Source organism: Pogona vitticeps, chromosome 5 (genome assembly GCF_051106095.1).
Source record: "Pogona vitticeps strain Pit_001003342236 chromosome 5, PviZW2.1, whole genome shotgun sequence".
NCBI classification, from domain to species: Eukaryota; Metazoa; Chordata; class Lepidosauria; order Squamata; family Agamidae; genus Pogona; species Pogona vitticeps.
In genome coordinates, this window is record NC_135787.1 from 33,841,384 (window position 1) to 33,857,474 (window position 16,091).

The window sequence follows — 16,091 nt, forward strand, 5'->3', positions numbered from 1 at the left end:
CGGCTGCCTTCCACCTTGAGGAAAGCTTCGTCTGAGAAGGCGGGAAGGAGGGAAACGAAAGGAGAGCCTCTCACGCGCTCTTATCGCCTCCAATCTTTCGCCCTCACGTGGTCCCCAGCCAGGAATGTCGCGCGCCGCCTCAGAATACTACAAATATGGGCGCGCTTGAGCTCGGCGTGGGATGGAGTGGAGGTTTTGGCGTGGCTTCGCGTCTTCGTTAGCGTTGCTGCACCTTCCGGCGGCCTCATCTTAATTATAAAATCGGGAGGGCGGAAGACCAGTTATCCCGGGAAAGAGAGTTGCTGGGACGTTTATCTCTCTCTTTTTCCCATTGGAGAAGGTGGCGCATGGTCATCATCAAGCCTTCGTCTTTTAGAAAAAAAAATTAGAAAAAGGCCTCGTGGACCCGCCAAAAAACAATTTAAATGCAAGAGTAGGTTATACTTTTATTAGACCATTTAAAAAAATCAAGCAGACAGCTAGCTTTTGATGATAACTTGTCTCCTTCAGGCTGTGCACCAAGATATTGTGAATAGTTCATACATATTTTATATTAGTCTCTTGAAGTCTTCTGGCAGTTGTTAGTACCAGGTAAGGCTCTTGAGGTGAGTTCAGAGGCAGTCTGCAAACCCTTGTGGGGGTTTTATGTTTTCAAACTCCTCCCCAGGCAGCATTTGTTTGAAATTTACTCCCCAACTCTGAAGAGCTATCGCTGGGCAATGTAGAAAAGTTAATAGCAATTAAGCATTATGCTTCATAGGCACAATGGTTCAGGCCCTGAAGGCAACTCAAGGTATTTCTAGACAAGCCTGTTCTGCTTCGAATGGAATTTTATGAGAGGTTTAGGTTATGCTGTCTCCCATTTGCAACCAACAATTTTACCACAGTGCTCCCGATCAAAATAATATGCAGATTTACTTTATGGACATTTCTAGACAGAAGGTTCCTCATTTTCCCCAGTGGTGTGAAGGTGTGCTGTTATTCTGCCTTTTTTTTCTTTCCTAACAGATTCTCCACAGTCAGAAAAAGAAAGATGTGGAAAAAGGTGTATATGTGTGTGTGAGAGAGAAGCATAATCTTAGATGAAGCAGCTGTAAACTGCCGTGAATGAGGCAAGGCAAAAATGTGATAAAAACCTGAATCAGAACCACTCAAGGAGCTGCAGTCAAGCTATCTGGAAGGACCCAAAGCTAATGCCTCTTCACGAAGAAATAAAATGCTAATCTCTCTAACAATAACAAATGTACATTTCATGACTGCAAAAGAAAGTCCTTAGATGCCACAAGGCACACCTGGTTATAACAGATTACACCAGGATTTCTTACTAAACCTGCACCCCCTCCTTCACCCAATATTTTTGGCTACAGGTGCAGAAGCCCTCCATTATCACTTGCTAAAAAGCTCACTTCCTAGTAGCCTTACAAAGTGATAGTGTTGGAGACCTTTGTGGCTAGTATATATTTAAGGCAGAGGTGGGCTACTGTGGCCTTTCAGATGTTGTAAGACCACAACTCGGAGACTGTGGGAGCTTATGAGCAGTGGCTTTTGAAGAGAGTGACTCAACAGTGGCATTTTATGTGACACTGGTAGAAGCAACAAAGTAGGGTGAGAGTGTGTTTGATTGCTTGAGGATGATTAATTGCCTAATCTGTTAGGAATTTTTGTGTGTTTTTGGCTCTTTGTTGGACTGCAATTGTGTGCTCTGCTTTAAGCACATAGTATTAGCAGGAGCAGCTACTGCTGAGAGAAACTGAGGCACTTGGTTGGAAGTGAAATTACCAGCTGCCAGATCTAAAACTAAAATCACAGGCCCTACAAGCTTGTGAGCGATATAAGTGCCTGTCTAGACTTCAAAGCATTGGTTGAGTTCAAGGGAGGAGGGATGTGCTGTTTGGCATGCTTCTCCCATCGGAACAGCACTGTGGTTTCTGCTGTCAATTAAATGCTTCTGATCATCTGCAGAGGATCAGAGGAAGTGAAATTAATTTTCTTACATCTTCTAGATCATTGATGAAGCAATGCCTCTCTTCTGTTAATTTAAGAAAATAGGGTTGTTGTTTTCTCTGTTTGTGTATTGCTGATCAAGAAGTTGCCTGCAGCCATGGAGGTGCCTTCGAGGCAGGTGTGTGTGTGTGTTGGTTCAGTTTTAAGTGTCTAAGGTTTTGCCCTAGCAGGTTAGAAATAGATCTGCACTGCAGATGCCCTTTCAAGGAAGGACTCTTAGCAGTTGCAGAGGGGAAGAAGTAAAAGCTACATGTAATTTCTCGATTGGCAATACACAAGACGGGCAAAGGAGAACATTTTTTTAGTTTAACAACTGATGCATCACTTTAATGACAATTTACCAGATGTAAAAAAAAAATTCCCCCACTTCCCCTGACTATATACAGGTGATCAGGGGTAGTGTTCAATTTTTAGAATCCCGAAGCAACTGGTAAAACACTTCAGGGTACCAGAAATTGACATTGGAAGGAGGGAGCTGCAGGGCTCTTATTAGTCAGTTCCAGACAAGCACACTCATCGGGGACAGGCTTTGCTCTAGCTTATCACAGCACACCAAAATAGTAAAAATCCTTGATGAATTCGAAAAGGTATGAGACAGTTCTTAAAATGGGAAAGATGGGTCGATCTAAAACAATGCTTGGGTCACCAGATGTCCTTGGATTACAGCTCCCAGAAATTCTGGTCAGCACAGCTTGTGAAAAGTCTGGGAGTTTTAGTTCAAGAAAGTCTGCGGACCCAAAGTTGGGAAGCATGTTTGGACACCATAATTTGGTCCAATCCAAACCTTATCAAGAGTGATCTATATATCAATTTATATGTCAGTGTGGACAGCCTCTAAGTCAACTGGGGTGTTTTTGTGAACATTAAAGGGGTGCAGTCAGGAGTATTGTGTTACTACCAACATAACATGAAGAAAAATGGATGAAGAAAGAGTTCCTGTAACATCTGCACTATGTTCATCTGCCTGAAAATGTAGACTTGAGAAAACTGCAGTTGCAATAAGTGTAAGTTGGTTGCCCTTAAGGTAGAGCAGCTTGAGTTCTGCCCATCTGTGCTTCACTTTGTCAGGGAAGATGAATTGGTTTTGGACAGACTGATTGCGAGGGTGAGGGTTGGATCTCAAGTTGTCTTCCCTCCTCTCGTATTCCCACATCTTTGAACATGGACACCAATTGTGGTTGCAACGGTTGAACATTTATTTTAGAACTATAGAATAAACAATTGACTTCAACTGGAACATAGTCTTTCTCCTTTCCCTCCACCTGGGCTAGAACGGCTTTCCACTCTTCTTGAGAGGGCTCCCAAAACTCGAATTCCACGGGCCCAGTTGCTCAGCTGGTATACAGTCCTTTATTATTGTCCCTGCTGATACAGGCAGATACCTCTCCCAAAAATTCCTCCCACTTTGTTCTCCCCCCAGGTTCCACGATTTCCCAGGCTCTCTTGGCTTTGGTCTCCTCTTCCACACACGCCATTCACTCATTTCCCTTCTTTGTTGCTCCATTTTCTCTCTCCCCTTAATCACCTCCTCCACTCCTTCGCCTCGGCTTCTCCCCAGTATGAAGGTTTAGGGGAATTGCTGCTCTTCTATGATTTGCTTCCTCTCTGGGTACCTTCAGTCTTTCCCACCTGTGCGTCCAAGGGTGTTTAACCACATCCACTACCAACCTGGTACCCTTTCTCCGAAAATAAGGCCTAACCTGAAAATAAGCCCTGGTATGAGTTTTCAGGATGGTTGTAATATAAGCCCTACCCTCAAAATAAGCCCCAGCTAAGTGAAACCCCACCCTCCACCATTGTGCAGCAACTAGAAGAAGATGACGTGACTGTATTTGAATAAATGTAGATTGTTGTACATGAAAAAAATAAAGCATCCCCTGAAAATAGAGCCTCGTGGCGCAGTGGTTAAAACGCTGTACTGCAGCTATAACTGTGCTCACGACCTGGGGTTCAAATCCCAGGTAGCCGGCTCAAGGTTGACTCAGCCTTCCATCCTTCCGAGGTCGGTAAAATGAGTACCCAGCTTGGGTAAATTGTAAACCGCCCGGAGAGTGCTTGTAGCGCTATGGGGCGGTATATAAGTTAAATAAATTAAATAAATAAATAAAATAAGCCCTAATGTGTTTTTTGGAACAAGAATTAATATAAGAAGGAAAAGACTATCGAAAGTGAACAATTGGCTACGCTAGTAGCATTTTCAAGAAAGGTTTGGCTTCTTGGTTTGTTGTCTGAACTACCATGAAGAAGGGCTCCTGGCATGACATGTTATACATTATGAGGGTTAGGAAGATTGTATTTGCAAACATTCCTGGAAACTTTATCTGGAGAGCTTTATACAGAATCTTGCTGCAGAGGGAGGTAGTATACCAGAGAATGGGAGACATCAGTACTGGGGACAATGGTGTCTGTGTGCTACTCCATTGAAGAGCTGAATCAGAATGATTTGGTTTTGCTGCAGTTGATTCACTGCATTACATCTGAAATTGCAATCAGTACTCATACTGTTACTGTGGATTGATTCAGGAGTTCACCATGTTGGAGTATGCAGATCAATTGTGTCCCAGTATGCAGTGGGTGATTCTGCCAATCAGTTCTACCCTGCTATTGGGGCGCTATTGTGCATTTGTCACTTACTGCTCCTCCTCTCTCTTGTGGCCGCCTTCTTTGAAGAAAGGCCCTTTTCCAAGACAGAGATTGCATGAGCACATGCTATCTGATTACTCTCTCTCCATCCACACTTGCATCCATGCCATCCAGCTTTGAACATTCTTCAAAGATAAAGAAACCTACCTAGAATATGTAAGAAAAATGCCTTTTTTGTTTTGATCTCAAATGCTACATTTTGACCTTTACTACTGAAATACTAAAGTCTGTAGTTAATAAACCTTTTTGAAAGTTATTACAAGTTAACACTGTGTTTTGTTTTTTGACTCCGTACTTAATTTAGCTCATTGAAGATAATTGGTCAGAACACATGATGATCTCTAACACACCATTCATTCTGGTTGCATTGAGGATCACATTTCATCCCACAACCCCCTCCCTCCCTTCCTAGTCCTGCCTCTGCTTATCCTTTAATGGTTTGTAACCCAGAGGAGTCCCCTACCCCAGAGTGAGAGGGAAAGAAGGGGGAGAAGACACCTGAGAGCCAAGAAAAATGTTACCTTCACAAGGCTCAGGGCGAAACAGCTGAAACCCCAACTGAACTGTCTCAGAAATCCCCAAGATGGGGTAGGGTTCTTAGCTAGGAAAGAGCCACAAGAAGGTTTGGGGGATGTGTTTGCTGAATGCCAGTATGCTGAGGATGCGAGGGAGAAGAGTTGCAAGTGTCCCCTGATATGGCTCAGGAGCAAGCAGAGGGGGAATATGTGCCATTTCCGAAAAACATTTCTATAGAAAAATAATGTGGAAAAGTACTTCACAGTCTCAGAATATAGAACATCAAAAGTTTGAACAGTAATTTTGCAGAAAACATCATGATTCCTAATTCAGAATGATTCCATGTGGAATCATCACTTCCCACTACCCACCCATTATTCCTTTTGCTTACTTTCAAGTAATGCATGCAGGAATTCCTGATCTCTAGTGATGTAAACTAGTTTAAAATGATGTGCAGTTGCCATGAATTATGGTAAGACAACACTTAAATTATGACTGATCTTGTGCAATTGCTCTAATTGGAACTAGCAATTTGGTGAGTGGCTACTAATAAAAATACAATTTTTGCAAAAAAGTTGCATATGCTAATATATAATTTATGCAAATATAGTCATACTTAAACATTTTACTACGTTAAAAAGAAACACAATAATAGTGTCGATGACTGACTAGTTGGTTTGTGTACCTGCTCTGCTTACTATTCAGGTGTTTATTTTACTTTTACTTCTCTCCCCTGATTTCCTAATCCACATATGACTGCTCTCAACAAAATAACATCATTCTCTTCCTCCTCTTTTCTCCATTTTTTTTCTTAATATATCTCAATCCTATGTTTACCTGTTTTCTTCTGAATCTTCATTCTGTTCATTGTTCAGATTTATTTCTTCATCCTCCAAATTTTCCTACTCAACTGCAGTGCATTTGTTACCTTTGTGCCCCTTCCCTTCTTCCTCTTGCATCCTGATGAGATCATCCATGATGCTTTAGAATTTTAATCCAATGAAGTCTACCATTGGGCTTTTCTCAGAACGTATCTTATGCAGCAGTCTCAAAGACCACAGGGAGCTGTGTTATACTGAATCAGAACTTTGGTTTATTTAGCTCAATATTGTCAGCACTGACTAACATCAGTTTCCCCAGGTTTCAAGCAGGATTCTTTTGCATCCCTACCTGGAAATTCCTGGGACTGTTCATGCAATCTTCTGCATGCATAGAATGTGCTCTACTGCTGACAGACCAAGATAACTGCCAAGCCCTTCTTTGCCAAGGAAGCTTGAGCTAGGGGAATTAACTTCACATCAGAGCTGTCTTTCATGCTTGAACTCAAGGCAATGTACTGGGTGAGCACGTTGATCTATCCCTGTGGAGCTTTCCTCCTGAGCCTACCCACCTCATTGCCTCCCTCTTTCCTGGCTTTGAACTGGTGGAAGAAGCACAGCTAGACTACTATCTGAATTACCATATTTGTCGCACCACAAGACACACTTCCCCCCCAAAAAAAAAACATTGGGGAAAAGGTGTATGCGTCGTATGGAGCGAAATTCCCAGATTATTTTTTCCTTTTTTCTTTGCCTAAAAATTTGGTGCGTCTTATGGAGAGGTGCGTCTTATGGAGCAAAAAATATGGTAGAATGACGAGAGGGGGAAAGGAGGCATATTTGCAAGGCTGTTGGAAGTAGGATCTCAGTTGCTGGCTCTTCCAGAACAACTAGTCTAGCACCTCTTAAATCAGTTCCAGAACCATTGAATTTGACTACAGCCTGTCACAGGCTGTTCTATCTGACCTTCTAGTGGTGGTATACAGGATGGAATGGGGGCTGTAAGTGATCATAGGGTATTCGTGAAGGCTTTCATGGCCAGGATCTAATGGTTGTTGTGGTTTTTTCGGGCTCTTTGGCCGTGTTCTGAAGGTTGTTCTTCCTAACGTTTCATCAGTCTCTGTGGCCGGCATCTTCAGAGGATCCTCTGAAGATGCCAGCCACAGAGACTGGCGAAACGTTAGGAAGAACAACCTTCAGAACACAGCCAAAGAGCCCAAAAAACCCACAACAACCATTGATCATAGGGTCTCTGTAACAATGAAGACTCTCTCTGGGATTCTCCCCCCAGATTGGGCTAGGTTGATGAGGTGGCATGGGATTGTTGCTAGAATCCCGTTCAAACACTATATTCCCTTTGCTCCTTCCTTTGGGAGAGTGCCTCTGCAGTATTCCTATCTGATTGCTGCACCCTCCTTAGCTGTCCCGGCTTTCTCTGTCACAATCTGCAGTGGTGGGTAGTCCTGGCTCCTTCTGTTGCTGATGCTGCCTGCACCACACATCCAAAGGCTCCTATGCTTTTCTGCCTGTGGAGAGGGAAAGGGATTGCAAGCACTAACAGGCTGGCATCTTGCCCTGTAGTTTCAGGGTCACCTGGGTCAGCCACTCTTTGCAGATTCCAAGTCTAGTGGAAGAGTTGGGAGGGGGAATAAGCGACATTACTGCCAGGCCACGGTTCATTTCACTTCACTGCAGCTGCCTCTCTTTTGTTGTTGCTCTTGTTAAAGGGCTTCTAGGCTGATCTCCAGATAGTGTTGTCCATTCAACTTCACTCTTTGCATCTTTACTTTCTACTCTTTGGAGTGATGGTAGTGGAGGATGTTCCTATAGAATGAAAGCCTGGGACTACTGCCATGAGGAGGCAGAAGAGACCGAAGACCCCCAGGAAAACAGTTGGAGCTTCCTTCCCAGCCCTGTGGGCAGGGACAGTCCCACACTGGTTAGTTTCAATATTTCATTCAAAGAATAGAAGATCAAATGATGTGCTGCTATCATGCTTTCTTTCTGGTCCAGACTATGCAGAGCCCAAACCAATGTAAGGACACAGGTCACATGAAAGGGAGGGGAAGAGACTGGTCAAAATTGGGACTGTATTAGACTGTACTAGCAATTAGATTTAGTCCTCGCTCTGTGTGTGTGTGTGTGTGTGTGTGTATGTGGTTTCTATACTGCAAATATTATTCATATTTTTAAAACAGCAGTACAAATGACCATTACAATTTTCAAAATAAACAGATCCACCCTACTTTAAGACAGTAGGTTGGCAAAACTTCCATTCCTTCCCCCACACTCATTTCTGGCTTCTTCTTTTTTTTAATGTTTCTGTAATAATGCAGTTTTCATCAACTATTGTTGGAATGACAGAACCAGTTTAACACTGCCCCCTGCCCTGTATCACTGCAGTCATGTTAATTTACTGCTACAGACTCTCTTTTGGGTCCTGCAGCATCAGTTTCCGTGGGTGCAAGGGGACTGGAGATGAATACTACCTGTATTAGTCAGTGTAACTCAAGGATTACGATTGACAACCATCAACTCAAGGATGTTTGCTCTCTGGATATGCAATTATGTTTCTAAACATATTGTAATGAATTCAGTCTGTAACAAGACAGCTTCTTTTATTATAGTGAAATTTTATTCAAATCTTGAATGGAACTTAATAGTTGTAGTGTTACTTACGAAAAGTGTGTATTCTCATTTAGTGAAAAGGAAGGGTAAGAATTGTAACTGCTTTCAAACTCTTAAATGTATTTTTTGCCCCTTCAGTTTCCTGTGTGTCTGAAAGACTTGTCCTGGAAATTTTAGTTCTTTTAAAAATGGTTTTTTAAAAATAGAGAGTCATGGAATCCTGAGGGACAGTCATGGTTATATATATTTGTGCAAGTAGAAAAGAGGCTAACAAGCCTCTGAGAGAAATGAAGGCCATGGCAATCTGTAAACTATAATGTTTTATTACAGGTTTCTGACCTTCCATGTGTATGCTGGCTTTATAGAAAATATGGTATGGTGTTACATGATAAATTCTTAAAGCAACCATGTATAATCTTAATTTTAGATATGGGAGCCAAACAGAATGTGTGGATGGATCATCCCCTGACACTTATAACCCTAATTTACAAGGTACTGTGTATCTCAGCATAATATGTCCCACTTCCTCTTGTATTGGGGAAGGAGCATGAGAGATGACAACAAGGCCCCTTTCTTCTGTTATCTGGGTCAGGCATGGGCCGATTTTAGGCTTATGGGATCGACATTGTTTTTTGCTGGAGCACCAACGACTTTTGACAGAGTCTGAAGCAATAACGGCTAGGGATGACAGAGCTCCTTAAGTAGAATGCATATACAAATTGAAACGTATATATGAGTAACTGCAGAGTCTGATTTAGAGACAGCGGAGAGAAGAGTTAGCCTTTTTTGCTGTTGCTGTTATTAAGCAGCAGGAAATCAGAAACTCCACTGGTGATCTATTTGAAATTGTCCCATTATAAGCACCGCTTGGAACCTGAATATTTGAAGGAGCGCCTCTCCCTATATAAAACTGCCATATCACTAAGATCTGCTGGGGAGGCCCTCTTCTGTGTCCCACCATTGAGAATAGTTTGTGGAGTCATATGGGAGAGCTTTTTCTACTATAGCACCCCAAATGTGGAATGCTGTCCCCTTCAAGGTTCAATTGGTGCTGACACTGGGATCATTTCAGTGCCAAGTCAAGACATAATTATTTGTGAGAACCTTTGGTAGTTGATTGTGGCATGTACAGGTTTTAGTGCTATGTTTTTAATGTCTGAGTGTTTTAATTTTGTGTTGGTTGATTTTAATTGTTTAAACTGTCTTATGTTTTAAAACATAAGACATCATGTTTTATTTTAAACAGTTTTGCAACCTGAGATGAAATCCTACGATATAAGATACAAACCTCCCTCCCTTCCTACCTACCTACCTACCTACTGGCTATTAGAATGCACCAAAGAGTTTTACAAGCCACCTAGAGCGGTCGTATAGACCAAATGGGCGGGATATAAATCAAATAAACAAACAAATAAACAAACAAACAAACAAAGATGATTATTCTGTGCTTTATAGACTATAGCAAAGTCTTGGACTGTGTGGATCATGAGAAGGTATGGACTGTTCTGAAAGTACTGGGTAAACCTCAGCAATTTATTATCCTGATGCATAACCTGTACTGTGGAAAAGAAGCTACTGGTAGGACAGAATATGGAGAAGCAGAATGGTTTCCTATAGGCAATGATGTCAGACAATTGTGCTTTTTATTTTTTTTATCTGTTCAGTCTGTATGCAGAGCATATACAGTGGTGCCTCGCTTAATGATGTTAATTCGTTCCAGCGAAATCGCTGTAGAGCTAAAACATCATAAAGCAAAAATAAAAAACCCATTGAAACGCATTAAAACCCGGCTAATGCATTCCAATGGGCTGAAAACTCACCGTCTAGCGAAGATCCTCCATACAGCGGCCATTTTTGCTGCCTGTCTAGTGAGGAATCCGTCCTAGAAAACAACGGGGGGGGGCATTTTCTTCAGCCGGTGTCCATTTTGGAACCCAACGATCGCTGTTTGCTGATCATCGTAATGCAAAAAATCGGTTCCCGAAGCAGGGAACTAATCATCACACAGCGGATTTTGCCCATAGGAAGCATTGTTTTGCAATCGCTTTTGCGATCACAAAAAAGGCATCGTTAAGCAGATTTGTCGTTATATGGGGCAATTATAAAGCGAGGCATGACTACAGAAGACCTACACAACTTTAATATGGATAATGAAGAAATTGAAATTGTTAAAGATTTCGTTTAATCATCAATCCAAATGGAGATTGCAGATAAGAAATCAGAAGACTGATACTCGGGCAGCAATGAAAGAATTTAAAAACATAATCAAATGTAAGCATGTGTTACTGAGGAACAAGGTCATCCGCACTCTTGTATTCCTGATCATTCTGTATAGGTGTGAAACCAGGACAGATTGATGTGAAATATAGTGCTGGAGGAGGTCCTGGGGAATACCCTGGGATGCCAGAAATATGAACAAGTGGGCAGCAGTTGAAATAAAATCTGAACTATCTTTGGAGGCACAAATGTTGAAACTGAGGCTGTCCTACTTCGGGCACATCATGAGAAGACAACATTATCTGAAAAAGACAATAGTGCTCAAAAAGGTTGAAAGCAAAAGGAAAACAGAAAGACTAAATATGAGATGGATTGACGCCAAAAAGGAAGCCTCAGGCATGAGCTTACAAGAGATAAGTAGGAGTGTTGAGGACAGGGCATTTTGGAAATCACTTGTTCGTTTGGTTGGCATAAGTTGGAGGCGATTTCACAGCACGTAATAACAACAGCAATCTGTGGTAACATTGGCTCTAGGTTTTCCTGTAGCCCTTAGGCAAAATGCACTCAGTGGGCTCCCTTTCCTGAATGGGTCTACTCTAGAGCTTCAAAAGCTCACTTTCTGGGCTACAGCTTCCAGAATTTTCCAGATAGCATGGTTTTGGTGGTTAGAGTATTCTAGGACATATGGTCCAAGGAGTAAATTTCCCAGCCTGGAGTCCTCAATTTCTTGCCCAGTGTTGCAGCTGCAATTTCCCCCACTCCCTCTTCCCATTACAGCTCAGAAGAAAAGGTGAATGAAGGATGCTATTGCTCCATTTCCTTGTTGTTCACATGCATAAACAAGAGACAACATCAAGGAGAAGGAGCAGCAGCATGAGAGTTAGCAGAAGGCTCCTTTATAGGACATGGATTTTAGCAACAGTCATGTGGAAAAGAAAGTACACCCTCTTTGAATTCTATGGTTTTATGTATCAGGACATAAAAGTCATCTGGTCATTAGCAGGTCTGAAAATTAGGTAAATACAATCTCAGATGAACAACACCACATGACATATTACACTGTGTCACGATTTAGTTTACAAAAACAAAGCCTATATGGAGAAGCCATGCATGAAAAGTACACTTTATGATTCAATAGCTTGTTAAACCCACCTTTAGCAGCAATAACTTGAAGTAATCATTTTTTTTTTATCAGTCTCTCACATAGTTGTGGAAGAATGTTGGCTCACTCTTCTTTGCAAGGTTGTTTCAGTTCATTGAGGTTTGCAGGCATTTGTTTATCCACAGCTTTAAGATCCTGCCACAGCATTTCAATTGGGTTGAAGTCTGAACTTTGACTGGACCATTGCAACTACTTTATTCTTTTCTTTTCCAGCTATTATGTTGTAGTTTTGCTGGTGTGTTTGGGATCATTGTCCTGCTGTATGTTGGTAAAACGTCCTCACATTTGACTCTAGAATACTTTGGTATATTTTATTTATTTATTTATTTATTTGATTTATATCCCGCCCATTTGGTCTGGTCGACCACTCTGGGCGGCTTCCAATAAAGTGTATATGATAAAACATAAGAATTTTACAAACAGTCCATAACACATACAATAATAAAACAAATAATAAATGAAAGAAAAAATAAAGAAAGAATTAAATATTGACAGGAGGGAAGGCCTGAACATACAACCATGTTTTTAGTTGACTCTTAAAAGTGCCCAGCGTAGGGGCCGCACGAATAACCGGAGGAAGGTTATTCCAGAGGCGAGGAGCCACCGCTGAGAAGGCCCGGTTTTGTGTCCTTTCCTTCTGGGCCTCCCTCAGCGTTAGGCTCCTCAGCCTCACCTCCTGGCTTGTGTGAGTGATCCGAGTAGATCTAGGTGGGAGCAGGTGTTCTGCCAAGTATCGGGGTCCTAAACCGTTTAGGGCCTTATATGTAAGCATTAACACTTTGAAGTCAATGCAGAGACGGATGGGGAGCCAGTGCAGCATGGCCAGAGTAGGAGAGATATGTTGGTATTTTTTCACTCCAGTAAGGAGTCTGGCCGCCGCATTCTGCACCACCTGAAGTTTCCGCATCAGCTTCAAAGGGAGCCCCACGTAGAGCGCGTTTGTGAAGGAAGAGTTGAGAGTGCGCCATCCTCAGCGACAAGAGAAGCGACAGAGGAAAGTGGGTGTAGAGAGGGAATATTGGTGGAGATAGAGCAGGCGGAGCCGATCGTGACAAAACCAGAGGAGGTGTGCCTGGTAGATGAGGAGGGGGAGGAGCTGGATCTCATCTTGTGGGAGGAGATAAAAGGGACAGATAGCACACGCGTTTTCAACCTTTGGACGGATGTCAACCCGGAGAGGACCAGAGACCGAGAGGTCCAGACAGAGCCTACGCTTGGGATCGGAGCATCTCCACAGCTTGCTGAAGGTTTCCCCAATCTAGCGACCAGAAGAGGTTTGCTTCCGGATCCGATTGCATCGGGGGTACGGGGGAAGTGGATAGAGCCGCTGGAATGGACTGTGTCGGTATATCCCCGTAACCTACCAGGTGGGGGACGGAGGGTGATTCAGCCTGGTCCTGAATTCCAGAAGAAACCTCCTGAGGGAGACTGGGCAAGGCATCCATGTTGCGGCACGGTGTGTGCAGTGAGGAGTGCCCCCCTCTGTCCCATGACGGATCAAGAGAAATTTGGGCCGGCACCCTTTTAGGTCAGGTGACGGGAATGTGGGGTCCTAGACCTAAACGTTATCATTTGTTAAATGACAGTTATTTACAGGACCCGTTTGATCCTGTGGAATTAACTTGTGCGACTAATAAACTAGTTGATGTTGAAACCGATGAAGAGCCTCCTTGTCTCTTTCCCGTCTTCACGACGATGGCTCCCCCGGGCTCAGAAGAACTCCGTTACACTGGCGCCCAACGTGGGGCCGGGGTAGAGCCTCAGGCGGGAAAGGAGGAGTTGTATAAATTGCGAGAGGTCATGGAAAGACAAGCTAAACTTATTGAGAACTTGATGGAACAACAAACGCTGATGGCAAGGCAAATGCGGACGCAAGGGAGCGAGGAAGAGAAAAGTCATAAGAATGCTGTTAGTGTAAAAGGCAGTTGGGTGGCAGGGCCCGCTCCCATTCGTATGCAAAAAATGACCAGTTCGGACGATCCGGAGGCATATTTGCACACTTTCGAGCGGGTGGCGTTGGCAGCGGGATGGCCTAAGGATCAGTGGACTCTTGTCCTGATCCCATGTCTCACCGGTTTACTGCAGGAGGTGGTGGACACTTTGAGTACCCAAGAGGCTACCCAGTATGAGGTTGTTAAGGAAGCCATATTGCGCACATTGAACTTAACCGAAGAGACGTATCGTAAGAGATTAAGAGAGTTAAAATGGAAACCAGGCTCCCATCCCCGCACGGTGGCCCAGCGGATGCGAGCCAACGCGGTGAGGTGGTTGAAGCCGGCGGGAAAAGACGGAGAACGTATAGTAGATTTGGTGGTCACGGAGCAGTTGGTGCAGTCGTTGGGACAAGGCGCGAAACATTGGCTGCAGCGGAACAACCCGAAGACGCTGGAGAAGGCGGTCTCTCTATTGGAGGATTATAGCATGACGGAGGAAGCTACGAAAGACGGGACCGCCCCTTGGGTGGAGAGAACGAAACCACACGGCGTAGAAGTTTTACTTTCTACTTCGGCTCCCACTGCGCGGTTGAGTGGGGAGGCGAGCGGAGTTAATAAATCGAAGGGAAAGATGTTTGAGCCTTTCAGCCCGAAGCCCGTAAGACCTATTACAGTAGATCAACGGATCTATGCTCCCGGGACGGGATGCCGTGAGGGCAAGGACGGGCGCCCTATCTACACTCCCGGAACGGGCTGGCGAGAGGGAAAAGAGGAGTGCCCCATTTGCTTTGGATGTGGGGTCCCCGGACACGTAAGAAAAAATTGCCCAGGGACAGATTGTTCATGGGTGGGACCCGGGGACAAACCCCCTCCTTCCCAGGCTGTGTCATCCGAGCGATGGGAGGTTGAGGCTTGGGTGAACGGCGAAAAGAAAAAGGCTCTGATTGATACGGGATGTGGCAAAACTCTAGTACGGGATTTGCCTGGAGAAAAAACGAACACTGGACTGACGGTCCGTTGCATTCCTGGAGACCTAAAAAACTACCAGACTATGTGGGCTAATGTCTGCATGGGGAAAGAGGAAAGGAAAATGACCATTGGTGTGGTCCCGGGACTCTCACGGGAGATGCTATTGGGGAGAGATTGAGTTGGGACACGTGATGTAGAAAAAATCAGGGAGGGGTTGCAAGGGGAATGTTCTCCTGCTGAGGATCAGACCAATTTTTTGCAGCGCACTACGAGAGAGCAGACCAGGGCCATGCAGCAGGACGACGCGTCCCTACGAGAGCCATTGCTTGCGGCACAACCAGCTGGGACTATAGTAAGGGATCAATGTGGATGGGAATTGGAACAGGGGTTGTTATATTGGGTGGATAGGGAGGGGAATCGGAAGCTTGCGGTACCCTCCAAATGGCGAGGCAAGGTGATGGAATTGGCCCATGATATCCCCCTAGCTGGACATCTGGCAGAGGAAAAAATGAGTGCGGGCATTAAGCAAAGGTTTTGGTGGCCTGATATTGAAAGAGACATTCGAAATTATTGCGAGACCTGCCCACAGTGCCAGAAAGCTCAAAGAAGGCCTCAGTCAGGAGCGGAAATGATACCCATGCCTTTGATGGACCATCCGTTTCAACGGATTGGCCTAGATATAGTAGGGCCTTTGGTAAAATCTGCAGGGGGGGCACACTCACATTCTGGTTTTGATAGATTATGCAACCCGCTATCCTGAAGCTATCCCATTGCGGTCCACTACTGCCAAAGTAATTGTGCGTGAGTTAATGCAAGTATTCTCGAGGCTGGGGTTTCCTAAAGAGATTCTGACCGACCAGGGGTCTAATTTCATGAGTATCACTCTGAAAGAGTTGTGGCGCTTGTTAGAGGTAAAACCCATCCATACAGCCGTTTATCACCCGCAAACTAACGGCTTAGTAGAGCGCTTTAATAAAACACTAAAGGGAATGTTACGTAAGCTAGTGATGGAAAAACCCAGGAGGTGGCATTTACTGGTGGCTCCACTCATGTTTGCCATTAGAGAAGTACCACAGGCTTCTACAGGGTTCTCGCCTTTTGAGCTGATGTACAGGTGGAATCCTAGGGGCATACTAGACTTGTTCCGCGAGAAGTGGGAAAAGGGACCCGATGAAGCTCAATTGACGGTTCAACACGTGA

At 44.0% G+C, this 16,091-nt stretch overlaps 1 protein-coding gene across 1 annotated transcript; it reads left to right on the forward strand.

The window, feature by feature from the left end:
- Positions 1-5: 5 nt before the first annotated feature.
- LOC140707593 (uncharacterized) lies at positions 6-15,069 on the forward strand. The gene is made up of 2 exons (XM_078376653.1): positions 6-433; positions 1,009-15,069. Exon 2 carries the CDS (start codon positions 13,432-13,434, stop codon positions 15,067-15,069), a length of 1,638 nt encoding a protein of 545 aa, XP_078232779.1. The 5' UTR covers positions 6-433; positions 1,009-13,431.
- Positions 15,070-16,091: the final 1,022 nt, after the last annotated feature.

Bases quoted from the DNA above. Each gene is read 5' to 3' on its own strand.
- LOC140707593 (XM_078376653.1), top strand. From the start codon at position 13,432: ATGTTGCGGCACGGTGTGTGCAGTGAGGAGTGCCCCCCTCTGTCCCAT.